General features: G+C 54.4%; 1 protein-coding gene across 1 annotated transcript in view; it reads left to right on the top strand.

Annotated features, from left to right (window-relative positions):
- Window positions 1-17,186, top strand: part of col11a1a (collagen, type XI, alpha 1a) — a 1,142,395-nt gene that overhangs the window by 304,908 nt on the left and 820,301 nt on the right. The window contains 1 exon segment of the mRNA XM_072510277.1: window positions 12,179-12,253. Within this exon segment, the coding sequence (XP_072366378.1) occupies window positions 12,179-12,253 (75 nt within the window).

The raw sequence follows: 17,186 nt of genomic DNA, 5'->3' as shown, positions 1-17,186 counted from the left end.
GGGGTCTCTTTCACGTCCACAGAAGCGCCTATCTGTGCCCCTGACTATAGAGTCCCCTATTACTATTACTCTTCTGCGCTTTGACCCTCCCTTCTGAACATCAGAGCCAGCCGTGGTGCCACTGCTCTGGCTGCTGCTGTTTTCCCCTGATCGGCTATCCCCCCCGACAGTATTCAAAGGGGTATACCTGTTCGAGAGGGGGCCAACCACAGGGGATTCCTGCACTGACTGCCTGCCCTATCTGGTGGTCACCCATTTCTCTGCCTGCACATTGGGTGTGACCACATTTATATAACTGCTATCTATGACGCTTTCCGCTACCTGCATGCTCCTAAGTGCATCCAATTGCCGCTCCAACTGAACCATGTGGTCTGTGAGGCGCTCCAGTTGGGTGCACTTTCTGCAGATGAAGCCACCCGGGACGCTGGAATCCTCCCGGACCTGCCACATCTCACAGTCAGAGCACTGCACCCCTCTAACTGACATTGCGTCAATTAATTAGTAAATTAAAGTTAAAAGTAAAAAAAACAAAGTTACTGTTAACTATCTGTTTCCTAGCACTAGATTTCTAATAGAAATGCAAAAGCTAAATATAGTACTCTCCGATCTCTGGCTGAGAGACCCCTCTAAATTATAATTAAGTAATTATGTTTAATTAGTTTACCAATGCTTAATTATTTAAATTTAGTGTAGATTCCCAACCAGCCAATCAGGTCACAGCTTTTCTGTGATGTCACTTCATCCCCCCCCCCCCCCCCCCCCGCCACACACACACACACACACACAATTTGAAAAGGTAATAAAAGTAAAAATGAGTAAAAATCACTTACTTACCTTCTGAGGGTCTCAGATGCTCTCTGGTTCTCTCGCTGCTGATTAAAAGTTACAGGCCAGAAGAAAGAGAGAGAACAAAACAGTAGGGAAAAAGCACCTTTTCCCACTCTGCACCGAATTACCTCACTGCACCAAATTACCAAGTTTTAAATTCCCACTCTGGATGTGTCTCACTCACTCAGGCTGTGTCTCTTTGACACAATATTAACACAGTATCACTACAGAGTGGGTACGATTGTAATATAACAAACACAGTATCACGGACGGTGTCGCACTATTGTAATATTACAAACAGTATCACGGCACTGATGGCACTATCGTAATATAATAAACACAGTATCATGGGTGTCTGGGCGCTATTGTAAGCGAACACAGTATAACGCCAGTGTGGACACTATCGTAATATTACAAACACAGTAACATGGCAGTGAGGGCACAGATTAACCCGGGTCCCTGGCACTGAGACAGCAGTGCTATCCCGGGTCCCTGGCACTGTGAGACAGCTATGTTAACCTGGGTCCCTGGCACTGTGAGACAGCAGTGTTAACCCAGTTCCTGACACTGTGAGACAGCAGTGTTAACCTGGGTCACTGGCTCTGTGAGACTGCAGTGTTAACCCGGGTCCCTGGCACTGTGAGGCAGCAGTGCTAACCCGGGTCCCTGGCACTGTGAGGCAGCAGTGTTAACCCGGATCCCTGGCACTGTGAGACAGCAGTGTTAGCCTGGGTCCCTGGCACTGTGAGACAGCAGTGTTAACCCGGGTCCCTGGCACTGTGAGACAGCAGTGTTAACCCGGGTCCCTGGCACTGTGAGACTGCAGTGTTAACCCAGGTCCCTGGCACTGTGAGACAGCAGTGTTAACCCGGGTCCCTGGCACTGTGAGACAGCAGTGTTAACCCGGGTCCCTGGCACTGTGAGACAGCAGTGTAAACCCGGGTCCTTGGCACTGTGAGACAGCAGTGTTAACCCGGGTCCCTGGCACTGTGAGACTGCAGTGTGTTAACCCATGTCCCTGGCTCTGTGAGACTGCAGTGCTATCCCGGGTCCCTGGCACTGTGAGACAGCTGTGTTAACCTGGGTCCCTGGCACTGTGAGACAGCAGTGTTAACCCAGTTCCTGACACTGAGACAGCAGTGTTAACCTGGGTCCCTGGCACTGTGAGACAGCAGTGTTAACCTGGGTCCCTGGCACTGTGAGACAGCAGTGTTAACCCGGGTCCCTGACTCTGTGAGACAGCAGTGTTAACCCGGGTCCCTGACTCTGTGAGACAGCAGTGTTAACCCGGGTCCCTGGCACAGTGAGACAGCAGTGTTAACCCGGGTCCCTGGCACTGTGAGACAGCAGTGTTAACCCGGGTCCCTGGCACTGTGAGACAGCAGTGTTAACCCGGGTTCCTGGCACTGTGAGACAGCAGTGTTAACCCGGGTTCCTGGCACTGTGAGACAGCAGTGTTAACCCGGGTCCCTGGCACTGTGAGACAGCAGTGTTAACCCGGGTCCCTGGCACTGTGAGGCAGCAGTGTTAACCCGGGTCCCTGGCACTGTGAGACCGCAGTGTTAACCCGGGTCCCTGGCACAGTGAGACAGCAGTGTTAACCCGGGTCCCTGGCACTGTGAGACAGCAGTGTTAACCCGGGTCCCTGGCACAGTGAGACAGCAGTGTTAACCCGGGTCCCTGGCTCTGTGAGACAGCAGTGTTAACCCGGGTCCCTGGCACTGTGAGACAGCAGTGTTAACCCGGGTCCCGGGCACTGTGAGACAGCAGTGTTACCCCGGGTCCCTGGCACTGTGAGACAGCAGTGTTAACCCGGGTCCCTGGCTCTGTGAGATAGCAGTGTTAACCCGGATCCCTGGCACTGTGAGACAGCAGTGTTAACCCGGGTCCCTGGCACTGTGAGACAGCAGTGTTAACCCGGGTCCCGGGCACTGTGAGACAGCAGTGTTACCCCGGGTCCCTGGCACTGTGAGACAGCAGTGTTAACCCGGGTCCTTGGCACTGTGAGACAGCAGTGTTAACCCGGGTCCCGGGCACTGTGAGACAGCAGTGTTAACCCGGGTCCCGGGCACTGTGAGACAGCAGTGTTACCCCGGGTCCCTGGCACTGTGAGACAGCAGTGTTAACCCGGGTCCCGGGCACTGTGAGACAGCAGTGTTACCCCGGGTCCCTGGCACTGTGCGACAGCAGTGTTAACCCGGGTCCCTGGCACTGTGAGACAGCAGTGTTAACCCGGGTCACTGGCACTGTGAGATAGCTGTGATGACCACTGTGCCATCCCTAATGATGATGTAAACATGACACTTGTGTCAGATGACTACGAGATTCCAAGGAATCAGGCGCAGGGCAATCTCTGTTCACAAATAATTATGATGTCTCGATGTGTTGGATGTAAAGAGTGTCAATCAGTATTTTTAAGAAAACCTTCAGACAAACTGTGTCCAAGTCCCTCATCGAGTAAGAGGAAGCTCGTCCAGCTGGAAGACGACAAATAAAGGCGAACAAGACAAATCATGGTGGCAGTGCCGGAGGCTGCAGTTTACGGAAACCCATATGATTGGGATCCCATTGGTGAAGACCCAGGAATATATCAACTTCACAGAAGAATAACAAAAATAAGATGTACCTCGCTCAGGAGAGCGAATCACTCACAATGCCTGCAGTCACTGAGCAGCTACCCCTCCTTCCACAGCCCTTCCAACACATCGAGGATCCGCACAGCGACGGGATTTCTGGAGACACCGGCCCATTTGAAGTGTATGAACAGAAATGCCGAGTGGATGATCCGTCTCGGTCTCCTCCGGAGGTCCCAGCATCACAGATGTCAGTTTTCAGCCAATTCCAATTCACTCCACGTGATAACAAGAAACTGCTGAAGGCACTGGGTACGGCAAAGGCTCTGGGCCCTGACAATATTCCGGCAATAGTACTAAAGACTTGTGCTCCAGAACTTGCCGCACCCCTAGCCAAGCTGTTCCAGTACAGCTACAGCACTGGCATCTACCCGGCAATGTGGACAATTGCCCAGGTGTGTCCTGTACACAAGAAACAGGACAAATCCAACCCAGCCAATTACCCCCCTATCAGTCTGCTCTCTATCATCAGCAAAGTGATGGAAGGAGTCAGCAACAGAGCTGTCAAGCGGCACTTACTCAGCAATAACCTGCTCACGGACGCTCAGTTTGGGTTCTGCCAGGGTCACTCAGCTCCTGACCTCATTACAGCCTCGGTTCAAACATGGACAAAGAGCTGAATGCCAGAGGGGAGGTGAGAGTGACTGCCCTCGACATCAAGGCAACATTTGACCGAGTGTGGCATCAAGGAGCCCGAGCTAAACTGGAGCCAATGGGAATCAGGGGGGAAACTCTCCGCTGGTCGGAGTCATACCCGGCACAAAGGAAGATGGTTGTGGTGGTTGGAGGTCAATCATCTCAGCTCCAGGACATCACTGCGGGAGTTCCTCAGGGTCGTGTCCTCGGCCCCAACCATCTTCAGCTGCTTCATCAATAACCTTCCTTCCATCATAAGGTCAGAAGTGGAGAGGTTTGCGGATGACTGCACAATGTTCAGCACCATTCGCCACTCCTCAGATACTGAAGCAGTCCCTGTCCAAATGCAGCAAGACCCGGACAATATCCAGGCTCGGGCTGACAAGTGGCAAGTTACATTCATGCCACACAAGTGCCAGGCAATGACCATCTCCTACAAGAGAGGATCTAACCACCGCCCCTTGACATTCAATGGCATTACCATCGCTGAACCCCCACAATCACCATCCTGGGGGTTCCCATTGACCAGAAACTGAACCGGATTGGCCATATTAATACTGTGATTACCAGGATAGGTCAAAGTTTAGGAATCCCACAGTGAGTAACTCACCCCCTGACTCCCCAAAGCCTGTCCACCATCTCCAAGGCACAAGTCAGGAGTGTGAGGGAATACTCTCCACTTGCCTGGGTGAGCGCAGCTCCAACAACACTCAAGAGGCTCGACACCATCCAGGACAAAGCAGCCCCGCTTGATTGCTCCCCTTCCACAAACATCTAAACCCTCCACCACCGACAAACAATAGCAGCCGTGTGTCCCATCTACAAGGTACTACAAATCGCGAGGGCAACATCCTGGAACTCCCTCCCTAACAGCACAGTAGGTGTACCTACACCTCAGAGACTGCACTGGTTACAGAAGGCAGCTCCCCGCCACCCTCTGACGGGCAATAAATATTGGCCGAACCAGCGACATCCACATCCTGTAAATGAATTTTTTTAAAAGCTTTGGGTGTACAAGAGAGCCGACAAAAACACCAGAGTGTACTTCGATTTGCAATTGGGGACATAGCTGACGATGTCCTCATGAGTCAAGGAGACCTCTACATCGTAAGAGGAAGATTTGAGGAACTTCAATAATTACTTCAGCCAGAAGAAGACTCCAGTCAGTAAAGAGGCGCGATTGAAAGTAAAGGAGCCAGAGGCCGGGTGAATCCATCAATTTGTTTTTAAAATTATTTTATAGACTGGCCAACAGTTGTTGCTATGGAAATTTTAAATTCAAGTTAATTCATAACCACATGTAGACAGCATGCTTGGCGAGGTGAGAAGGGACTTTGTACAAACCCAGGAGAATTCCACATGTGAGGAGTCTGACAGTTTGTAAAGCAGGCCAAGTTGTGAAAGCAGAATGAGGGGGTACTCTGGGGAGCTGTTGAGCTTCAAAATAGGTAGGGTCAAAGGTCCTCCCAGCCCGAAGCCCACAAAATGCTGGGCAAAGCAGCTGGATGGCGTGAAGATCCCTTCTGACTAAGTTATCTTGGGCGGGATTCTCCGCAAACTGGCGCGATGTCCGCTACCCGGCGCCAAAAACGGCGCGGATCACTCCGGCGTCGGGGCGCCCCAAAGATGCGGAAGTCTCCGCACCTTTAGGGGCCAAGCCCTCACCTTGAGGGGCTAGGCCCGCGCCGGAGTGATTTCCGTCCCGCCTGCTGGCGGGAAAGGCCTTTGGTGCCCCGCCAGCCGGCGCCGAAAGAACTTCGCCGGGCGATGCTTGCGAGGGAGTGTCAGCGGCCACTCACGGCATCCCCGCGCATGCACAGGGGAGGGGGTCTCTCCCGTCTCCGCCATAGTGAAGACCATGGTGAAGGCGGAAGAAAAAGAGTGCCCCCACGGCACAGGCCCGCCCGACCCCGGAGCCCACCCGCGCCGTCTGCCCCCGCCGGTACGGTCGGTGGTTCAACCCACGCCGGCTGGAGAATCGCCGGAGGGAGCTCGCCGACCGGCGCGATTCCCACCCCCGCCGAATCTCTGGTGGCGGAGAATTCGGGACACGGCGGGGACGGGATTCACGCCAGCCCCCGGCGATTCTCCGACCCGGTGGGGGGTCGGAGAATCGCGCCCCAGGTTCCAGGTCAGTGCCAAGCTCAGCGTCACCCTGAAGTCTGTCCAGCAGAGGGCAGCTGAATGCTCTGTCTGTGGCAGGACTCGCCATTTTAAACAATTCTGCAGATCCAGAGAACAATTTCAGGAAGAAAGTTGGAATGAGCTTCCAACCATTCCAACGCACAGGAAAATGGATGTAAAGATAGTGAAGCTGAGGATTTCCTGGGATTAGTAAAAGATCCCAACAAGCAGCTCCCGTCTGTAGGGCTGGAAATTGAAGGAGACAAACTGGGCACTGGGACTGGGGTCAGACTTCATCAATAAATTGGACTGGCTCAATGATGTTTGAGATACAGCCATCGAATATAAAGCTACATGTCTGAGAGGCCCAGACCTGAAAGTGAAGGGCCGCATCACAACAACCCTTAAACAGAAAGATAAAGGGCGTCATTCTCCGACCCCCCAGAGGGTCGGAGAATGGCCGTTGGCCGCCGTGAATCCCGCCCCCGCCCCCGCCGAAGTCGCCGAAGGGAGAAAAGTCGGCGGGGCGTTAATGTCGCCGCTGCCGCGGAGAATGTCACGGGTCTGCGCAAGGCAGCCGATTTTCGGCCTGCCGATATTCTCCCTTCCGGATGGGCCGAAGTCCCGTCGACGTGATGACCGTTCACGTCGACGTGAATCAAACCTCCTTTTCATCGGCGTGACCCGGTGCTCCAGGCTCACGCCGACCAGCGTGGAGGTGAGTGACGGCCTGGGGGGTTGGCTCTGGGCAGGAAATGGCGTGGCCGCAGTCTGAATGCGTGAGGAGAGGTGTGTGTCGGGTTGTGTGTGTGTGTGTGTGCGCGGCGGGGGCGGGGGGGGGGGGGGGGTAGAATAGGCTGGGCTCCGGGGGAGTGCCGGGAGGGGGTCTGTGCCGGGGAGGGGGATGGGGGGATCCGTGCCGGGGTGGAGGTTGGGGGGGGGGGTCCGTGCCGGGAAGGTGGATGGGGGGGGTCCGTGCCGGGAGGGGGATGGGGGGTCCGTGCCGGGGAGGGGGATGGGGGGTCCGTGCCGGGGTGGAGGTTGGTTGGGGTCAGTGCTGGGGTGGAGGTTGGGGGGGGTCCGTGCCGGGAAGGTGGATGGGGAGGTCCGTGCCGGGGAGGGGGATGGGGGGTCCGTGCCGGGGTGGATGTTGGGGGGGGGTCCGTGCCGGGGTGGAGGTTGGGGGGGGTCCATGCCGGGAAGGTGGATGGGGAGGTCCGTGCCGGGGAGGGGGATGGGGGGTCCGTGCCGGGGTGGATGTTGGGGGGGGGTCCGTGCCGGGGAGGGGGATGGGGGGTCCGTGCCGGGGAGGGGGATGCAAGGGCAAGTGAGTTGGTCCACCTGGCCAGGTGCCAGCCTCCAACAGTTGGACCCATGCGGTCCATGCCACCTGGCTGGGGGGAGGAGGGGATATGGGCAATGATGACATGTCGTCGTTCCCCTCCCCCCCACCAGGCCGTCATGTTTTCCGATCATCCAGCGATGTTGGCCGCCGTGGTGGCAGCCGCTCATGTCTATGTTGCCCTGGATGAGGAGGAGGATGAGGAAGAGGAGCGTGCCAGAGAGGCGGCGCAGGCTGCCGCAGAGGGGCAGGCGGCAGCCGCCCAGGCTGGAGGGACACCCGACCGACAGGACGAGGAGGGGGAGGAGGACGCCGCGGTCCCACGGCAACGGAGGCACCCGAGGGCGCCCCGTGTGTACCGGCCCCGGCAGTCATACCAGGACCTCACGGACCGGGAATGCAGGAGGAGACTCCGGATGTGGCGGGAAACCGTGGCACACATCTGCCACCTGCTGGCACACCTGTCACCGCGTGGCACTGGCGGGGGACACACTCTCCCCGTGTCTGTCAAGGTTACGGTGGCCCTGAACTTTTATGCAACGGGGTCATTCCAGGCACCGAGTGGGGACCTGTCCGGCATATCACAGACATCGGTGCACGGGTGCATCCGGGCAGTGACAGATGCCCTATATGCCATGGCGCACCGCTACATCCGCTTCCCCGTGGACCGGGCCAGCCAAGATGCCCGGGCCGTGGGCTTCTCTGCCGTGGCCGGGTTCCCCATGGTCCAGGGCGCGATCGATGGGATGCACGTCGCCGTGCGGCCACCTGCAGATAACAGGGCCGTGTTCACCAATAGGAAGGGGACCTATTCGATGAACATACAGGTGGTCTGCGACCACCGCATGATGATCCTGCACGTCTGCGCCCGTTACCCAGGCAGTGTACATGACTCATACGTGTTGTCGCGGTCATCCATCCCCGGCATGTACGAGGGACGCCATCCCCGGCTGAGGGGCTGGTTGCTGGGCGACAGGGGCTACCCATTGCGATCGTGGCTGATGACGCCTATACGGAGGCCACGCAATGAGGCGGAGAACCGCTACAATGATGCCCATGTAGCGACAAGGGGAGTGATAGAGAGGTGCTTTGGCGTGCTGAAAATGCGTTTCAGGTGCCTGGACCTCTCTGGGGGCGCCCTCCAGTATCGGTCAGATAGGGTCGGCCGCATCATTGTGGTGTGCTGCGTCCTGCACAACATAGCCCAGCAGAGGGGCGATGTGCCGCAGGCAGAGGAGGGCGGAGTGGAGGAGCAGCAGGAAGAGGCGCAGTCCTCCCCAGATGAGGGGGATGGGGGTAATGGTCAGGGCAGACGGGGTAGACACAGGCGGGTGGCTGTCCACCGTTACCGGCTGGCCCAGCGGGCACGGGACAGACTGATAGCCGCCCGCTTCACTGACTAGATGGGCGTGGGAATCGGGTAGTATGGCCACAGACCGCACACCATGGCAACAGCCGACCACCCACACCCCCCACCCATCCACCCACCCAGCACCCTCACCCCCCTGCCCAACCCCCCCCCCCCCCCCATTGCCGATCCACCTGCGGCACAACGGGCCGGGTTCACACAGTTGCCGGTGGACGCGTGTCTATCGCAGGCCATGGAGGATGATGACAACCCGCCCTGCGATGAGCTCCTGGCTCCACATCGTTGGACTATGTCTGACCCATGGCCACAGTACCACCATCCACCCGGACCATCCCTGCATGCGACTGTGACACTGCAGCGCACGGTCCCGTCCTCTGCCTGGGGGATGTTGATGGCGGCCCAGGGGGAAGGGGGCAGATGGTGACCACGTTTATCACTGTCTTCGGTCGCTCCTGCTTCAGTCAGCTTCCCTGTGACTTATCCCCTCACATTTACGTCCGACACCCCACAGGAGGAACTATTTGTCACAATCTGCTCTAACATTCGACCACCAAGGAAGAACATGAACAACAGTTCCAGGCGGATTTAACGGTGACAAGTAAGCCTCTGAGTGAAATGTGTGAATTTGGGACAGCCACCATCAATTATCATAGAATTATTTATTTTTACAGTGCAGAAGGAGGCCATTCGGCCCATCGAGTGTGCACCGGCTCTTGGAAAGAGCACTGTACCCAAGGTCAACACCTCCACCCTATTCCCATAACCCAGTAACCCCACCCAACACTAAGGGCAATTTTGGACACTAAGGGCAATTTATCACGGCCAATCCACCTAACCTGCACATCTTTGGACTGTGGGAGGAAACCGGAGCACCCGGAGGAAACCCACGCACACACGGGGAGGATGTGCAGACTTCTTTTGGACCACTTTATCCACCAAAGAGGTATAGCAGTACACCCCCAAAGAGCTGGGCATTTAAATAAATTCCACAGCCCAGAGCATTGCTGACAAACATTCTTTCCAGAACATTTAATCGGGAAAAATTTATCCCAAAACTGCCATCAACAAAATTTTACTGAGACTGCTGGGAAAACATCACTGGTCAGTACTGAGGGAGTGCCGCACTGTCAGAGGGTCAGTACTGAGGGAGTGCCGCACTGTCAGAGGGTCAGTGCTGAGGGAGTGCCGCACTGTCAGAGGGTCAGTACTGAGGGAGTGCTGCACTGACAGAGGGTCAGTACTGAGGGAGTGCTGCACTGTCAGAGGGTCAGTACTGAGGGAGTGCTGCACTGTCAGAGAGTCAGTACTGAGGGAGTGCCGCACTGTCAGAGGGTCAGTACTGAGGGAGTGCCGCACTGTCAGAGGGTCAGTACTGAGGGAGTGCTGCACTGTCAGAGAGTCAGTACTGAGGGAGTGCCGCACTGTCAGAGGGTCAGTACTGAGGGAGTGCTGCACTGTCAGAGGGTCAGTACTGAGGGAGTGCTGCACTGTCAGAGGGTCAGTACTGAGGGAGTGCTGCACTGTGGGAGGGTCAGTACTGAGGGAGTGCTGCACTGTCAGAGGGTCAGTACTGAGGGAGTGCCGCACTGTCAGAGTGTCAGTACTGAGGGAGTGCCGCACTGTCAGAGGGTCAGTACTGAGGGAGTGCTGCATTGTCAGAGGGTCAGTGCTGAGGGAGTGCTGCACTGTCAGAGGGTCAGTACTGAGGGAGTGCTGCACTGTCAGAGTGTCAGTACTGAGGGAGTGCTGCACTGTCAGAGTGTCAGTACTGAGGGAGTGCTGCACTGTCAGAGTGTCAGTACTGAGGGAGTGCTGCACTGTCAGAGGGTCAAAGAACAAAGAACAATACAGCACAGGAACAGGCCCTTCGGCCCTCCAAGCCTGTGCCGACCATGGTACCTGTCTGATCTAAAACCGTCTGCACTGACGGAGACCGTCTCCTTCCATTCCCACCCTAGTCATATATTTGTCTAGATGTCCCTTAAATGCCGCTATGGGACCTGCTCCCACCCCCTCCCCAGCCAGCGCGTTCCATATATTTACCCTCTGTGTAAAAAACGTGCCTCGCACATCTGTTCCAAACTTTTCCTCAGCATTTTAAACCTACGTTCCCATGTACTTGACTCTCCTCCCCTAGGAAAGTGCCTCTGACTATCCACTCTGTCCATGCCACTCATAATTTTGTAGACCTCTATCAGGTCGCCCCTCAATCTCCGTCATTCCAGTGAGAACAGACCAAGTTTATTCAACCTCTCCGCATACTAATGGCCTCCATACCAGGCAACATCCTAGTAAACCACTTCTGCACCCTCTCCAAAGCATCCACATCCTTCTGGTAGTGTGGCGACAAGAATTGAACACTATACTCCAAGTGTGGCCTAACTAAGGTTCTATACGGCTGCAACATGACTTGCCAGTTTTTATTATCAATGCCCCAAACGATGAAAGCCAGTGTGACACTGTCAGAGCTGTTCCCGTACCAGCCTCCCTGAACAGGCGCCGGAATGTGGCGACTAGGGGCGTTTCACAGTAACTTCATTTGAAGCCTACTTGTGACAAGAAGCGATTTCCATTTTCATTTCATTTTAATGGGCTGTAACCCCGTCTGCTTCTCAGCTGGGTGTACAAGATTCTGTGACAGGTTTGAAAGCAATGGGACATTGCGCCCATTGTGAATATTTATCCCTCCAGCATAATCAGTAAGAAATAAAATGACCGGGTATCAGCTCAGGGCTGTGTGTGGGATCTTGCTGTGTAAATATTGGCTGTGTGGAACCTGCATTGCACACTGACTACACTGCCACAAGGTTTACTGTGAAGAGCTTTGGAATGTGCTCTGATCGTGTCAGGTGCCATAGAATTGCATTTTCTTTATTTTTAAATCATTGACTTCATGAAGCAGAGACAGGTGAAAGAGGGACTGTTCAGAATGAATTAGTTTCTACCTGTTGACATGCTGAATAATGTGTGAGAGTGAATGAACGCTGCTGCGGGAGGAATAAGTCATCGTTTTGTTGCTGTTTGACTGATCACCAGATGCAGAGTTAACCCCCCATGGCCGGAGAACAGAGTCCTCTCGTTTCTGAAGCTGCGGAGGAATGTTAGAAATATGTAGCCAACTCCCTGAAGGTGTGATCGTGCCTCATCCTGCCTCCCCCCCTCCCTCCCTCCCCCAGTCTCATGCCTGATGTTTCAGCAATAACACACGATGAAATGTATTAAAATGATCTGTGTGTTTCCCGACAGGGTCCAACAGGACGAGCGGGTCTTCCCGGAGCAGATGGTCTGCCTGGGCCCCCAGGAACCATGTTAATGTTACCGGTAAGTTGTCTCCTCTCTCTCCATCTCTAACCGCCAGTCATTTTGTGTTTTAATTAAATAACTATAAAAGCAAGCTGGAATCATGAAATTTTGCTGCACAAAAAGCAGCCATTCGGCCCATCGTGTGTAAGCCGCCTCTTTAAGAGCTCTCCGCTTATGTCCTCTCTCTGTGCTCTTTCCCCAAGGCCATGAAAAATGTTTCCTTTTCCAGTATTTACCCAGTTCCCTTTGGAAAGTTATTGTTGAATCTGCTTCCACCGCACTTTCAGGCAGCACCTTCCCGATCACAACTCGCTGTGTAAAAAACATCCTCCTAATCTCCCCCTCTGCCTCACAACAACTCGCTGGGTAAAAAACATCCTCCTCATCTCCCCCTCTGCCTCACAACAACTCGCTGTGTAAAAAACATCCTCCTCATCTCCCCCTCTGCCTCACAACAACTCGCTGTGTAAAAAACATCCTCCTCATCTCCCCCTCTGCCTCACAACAACTCGCTGTGTAAAAAACATCCTCCTCATCTCCCCCTCTGCCTCACAACAACTCGCTGTGTAAAAAACATCCTCCTCATCTCCCCCTCTGCCTCACAACAACTCGCTGTGTAAAAAACATCCTCCTCATCTCCCCCTCTGCCTCACAACAACTCGCTGTGTAAAAAAAATCCTCATCATCTCCCCCTCTGCCTCACAACAACTCGCTGTGTAAAAAACATCCTCCTCATCTCCCCCTCTGCCTCACAACAACTCGCTGTGTAAAAAACATCCTCCTCATCTCCCCCTCTGCCTCACAACAACTCGCTGTGTAAAAAAACATCCTCCTCATCTCCCCCTCTGCCTCACAACAACTCGCTGTGTAAAAAACATCCTCCTCATCTCCCCCTCTGCCTCACAACAACTCGCTGTGTAAAAAAACATCCTCCTCATCTCCCCCTCTGCCCCACAACAACTCGCTGTGTAAAAAACATTCGCCTCATCTCCCCCTCTGCCTCACAACAACTCGCTGTGTAAAAAACATCCTCCTCATCTCCCCCTCTGCCTCACAACAACTCGCTGTGTAAAAAAAATCCTCCTCATCTCCCCCTCTGCCTCACAACAACTCGCTGTGTAAAAAACATCCTCCTCATCTCCCAAAGAACAAAGAACAAAGAAATGTACAGCACAGGACCAGGCCCTTCGGCCCTCCAAGCCCGTGCCGACCATGCTGCCCGACTAAACTACAATCTTCTACACTTCCTGGGTCCGTATCCTTCTATTCCCATCCTATTCATATATTTGTCAAGATGCCCCTTAAATGTCCCTATCGTCCCTGCTTCCACCACCTCCTCCGGTAGCGAGTTCCAGGCACCCACTACCCTCTGCGTAAAAAACTTGCCTCGTACATCTACTCTAAACCTTGCCCCTCTCACTTTAAACCTATGCCCCCTAGTAATTGACCCCTCTACCCTGGGGAAAAGCCTCTGACTATCCACTCTGACTATGCCCCTCATAATTTTGTATACCTCTATCAGGTCTCCCCTCAACCTCCTTCGTTCCAGTGAGAACAAACCGAGTTTATTCAACCGCTCCTCATAGCTAATGCCCTCCATACCAGGCAACATTCTGGTAAACCTCTTCTGCACCCTCTCTAAAGCCTCCACATCCTTCTGGTAGTGTGGCGACCAGAATTGAACACTATACTCCAAGTGTGGCCTAACTAAGGTTCTATACAGCTGCAACATGACTTGCCAATTCTTATACTCAATGCCCCAGCCAATGAAGGCAAGCATGCCGTATGCCTTCTTGACTACCTTCTCCACCTGTGTTGCCCCTTTCAATGACCTGTGGACCTGTACTCCTAGATCTCTTTGACTTTCAATACTCTTGAGGGTTCTACCATTCACTGTATATTCCCTACCTGCATTAGACCTTCCAAAATGCATTACCTCACATTTGTCCGGATTAAACTCCATCTGCCATCTCTCCGCCCAAGTCTCCAGACAATCTAAATCCTGCTGTATCCTCCGACAGTCCTCATCGCTATCCGCAATTCCACCAACCTTTGTGTCGTCTGCAAACTTACTAATCAGACCAGTTACATTTTCCTCCAAATCATTTATATATACTACAAAGAGCAAAGGTCCCAGCACTGATCCCTGTGGAACACCACTGGTCACAGCCCTCCAAGTAGAAAAGCATCCCTCCATTGCTACTCTCTGCCTTCTATGGCCCAGCCAGTTCTGTATCCACCTTGCCAGCTCACCCCTGATCCTGTGTGACTTCACCTTTTGTACTAGTCTACCATGAGGGACCTTGTCAAAGGCTTTACTGAAGTCCATATAGACAACATCTACTGCCCTACCTGCATCAATCATCTTAGTGACCTCCTCGAAAAACTCTTATCAAGTTAGTGAGACACAACCTCCCCTTCACAAACCGTGCTGCTTCTCACTAATACGTCCATTTGCTTCCAAATGGGAGTAGATCCTGTCTCGAAGAATTCTCTTCAGTAATTTCCCTACCACTGAAGTAAGGCTCACCGGCCTGTAGTTCCCGGGATTATCCTTGCTACCCTTCTTAAACAGGGGAACAACATTGGCTATTCTCCAGTCCTCCGGGACATCCCCTGAAGACAGCGAGGATCCAAAGATTTCTGTCAAGGCCTCAGCAATTTCCTCTCCAGCCTCCTTCAGTATTCTGGGGTAGATCCCATCAGGCCCTGGGGACTTATCTACCTTAATATTTTTTAAGACACCCAACACCTCGTCTTTTTGGATCACAATGTGACCCAGGCTATCTACACCCCCTTCTCCAGACTCAACATCTACCAATTCCTTCTCTTTGGTGAATACTGATGCAAAGTATTCATTTAGTACCTCGCCCATTTCCTCTGGCTCCACACATAGATTCCCTTGCCTATCCTTCAGTGGGCCAACCCTTTCCCTGGCTACCCTCTTGCTTTTTATGTACGTGTAAAAAGCCTTGGGATTTTCCTTAACCCTATTTGCCAATGACCTTTCGTGACCCCTTCTAGCCCTCCTGACTCCTTGCTTAAGTTCCTTCCTACTTTCCTTATATTCCACGCAGGCTTTGTCTGTTCCCAGCCTTTTAGCCCTGACAAATGCCTCCTTTTTCTTTTTGGCGAGGCCTACAATATCACTCATCATCCAAGGTTCCCGAAAATTGCCGTATTTATCTTTCTTCCTCACAGGAACATGCCGGTCCTGTATTCCTTTCAACTGCCACTTGAAAGCCTCCCACATGTCAGATGTTGATTTGCCCTTAAACATCCGCCCCCAATCTATGTTCTTCAGTTCCCGCCTAATATTGTTATAATTAGCCTTCCCCCAATTTAGCACATTCATCCTCGGACCACTCTTATCCTTGTCCACCAGTACTTTAAAACTTACTGAATTGTGGTCACTGTTACCGAAATGCTCCCCTACTGAAACATCTACCACCTGGCCGGGCTCATTCCCCAATACCAGGTCCAGTACCGCTCCTTCCCTAGTTGGACTGTCTACATATTGTTTTAAGAAGCCCTCCTGGATGCTCCTTACAAACTCCGCCCCGTCTAAGCCCCTCTGCCTCACAACAACTCGCTGTGTAAAAAATATCCTCCTCATCTCCCCCTCTGCCTCACAACAACTCGCTGTGTAAAAAACATTCCCCTCATCTCCCCCTCTGCCTCACAACAACTCGCTGTGTAAAAAACATCCTCCTCATCTCCCCCTCTGCCTCACAACAACTCGCTGTGTAAAAAACATCCTCCTCATCTCCCCCCCCTGCCTCACAACAACTCGCTGTGTAAAAAACATCCTCCTCATCTCCCCCTCTGTTTCTTTTCCCGATTCTCTTCAATCCGTGTCCCTCTGGTCACCCTTCCTCCTGTCACTGGAAACACTGATTTACTCCAGCAAAACTCTTGCTGATTTTGAACCCCTCGATTCAATCTCCTCTGAACCTTCTCTGCTCCAAGGAGAACAATCCCAGCTTCTCCAGTCTCTCCGCATTAACTGAAATCCCACATCCCTGCTCCCATTCCAGTAAATCTCCTCCGCACCCTCTCCAAGGCCTCAACATCCTCCCTAAAGTGTGGAGCCCAGAGCTGGGCACAGTCCCCCAGCTGGGGTCTAAACCTCCTTTGTTTCACATGATTGGGGTGAAATCCATGTCGACCTTTGTACCTATTCAGACTGAATGAGATGGAGGAACAATGTCTAACTCAGCATCTTAGAATCACACATTCCAATTATTCAACTGCTCCATGTAGTGAGGCCTTTAGCTAAATTGGAAGGCGTGTAAACCGAGGCAGGGCCAGGGTGTGGGGGGGCAGGACCAGGGTGTGGGGGGGCAGGGCCAGGGTGCGGGGGGGCAGGGCCAGGGTGTGAGGGGGGCAGGGCCAGGGTGTGGGGGGGCAGGGCCAGGGTGTGGGGGGGCAGGGCCAGTGTGCAGGGGTGGGGGGGCCAGGGTGTGGGGGGGCAGTGCCCAGGCCAGGGTGTGGGGGGGGGAGGGCCAGGGTGAGGGGGCAGGACCAGGGTGAGGGGGGCAGGGCCCGGGTGAGGGGGGCAGGGCCCGGGTGAGGGGGCAGGGCCAGGGAGAGGGGGCAGGACCAGGGTGAGGGGGGCAGGGCCAGGGTGTGGGGTGCAGGACCAGGGTTAGGGGGGCAGGGCCCGGGTGAGGGGGGCAGGGCCCGGGTGAGGGGGGCAGGGCCAGGGTGTGGGGTGCAGGACCAGGGAGAGGGGGGCAGGGCCAGGGTGAGGGGGGCAGGGCCAGGGTGAGGGGGGCAGGGCCCGGGTGAGGGGGGCAGGGCCCGGGTGAGGGGGGCAGGGCCAGGGAGAGGGGGCAGGGCCAGGGTGAGGGGGCAGGGCCCGGGTGAGGGGGGCGGGGCCAGGGTGAGGGGGCAGGGCCAGGGAGGGGGGGCAGGGCCAGGGTGAGGGGGCGGGGCCAGGGTCTGGGGA

This window comes from Scyliorhinus torazame, chromosome 7 (assembly GCF_047496885.1).
Source record: "Scyliorhinus torazame isolate Kashiwa2021f chromosome 7, sScyTor2.1, whole genome shotgun sequence".
Lineage (NCBI taxonomy): Eukaryota > Metazoa > Chordata > Chondrichthyes > Carcharhiniformes > Scyliorhinidae > Scyliorhinus > Scyliorhinus torazame.
Note: the sequence above shows the minus strand (reverse complement) of the source record. Positions and strands in the feature narration are given on the sequence as shown.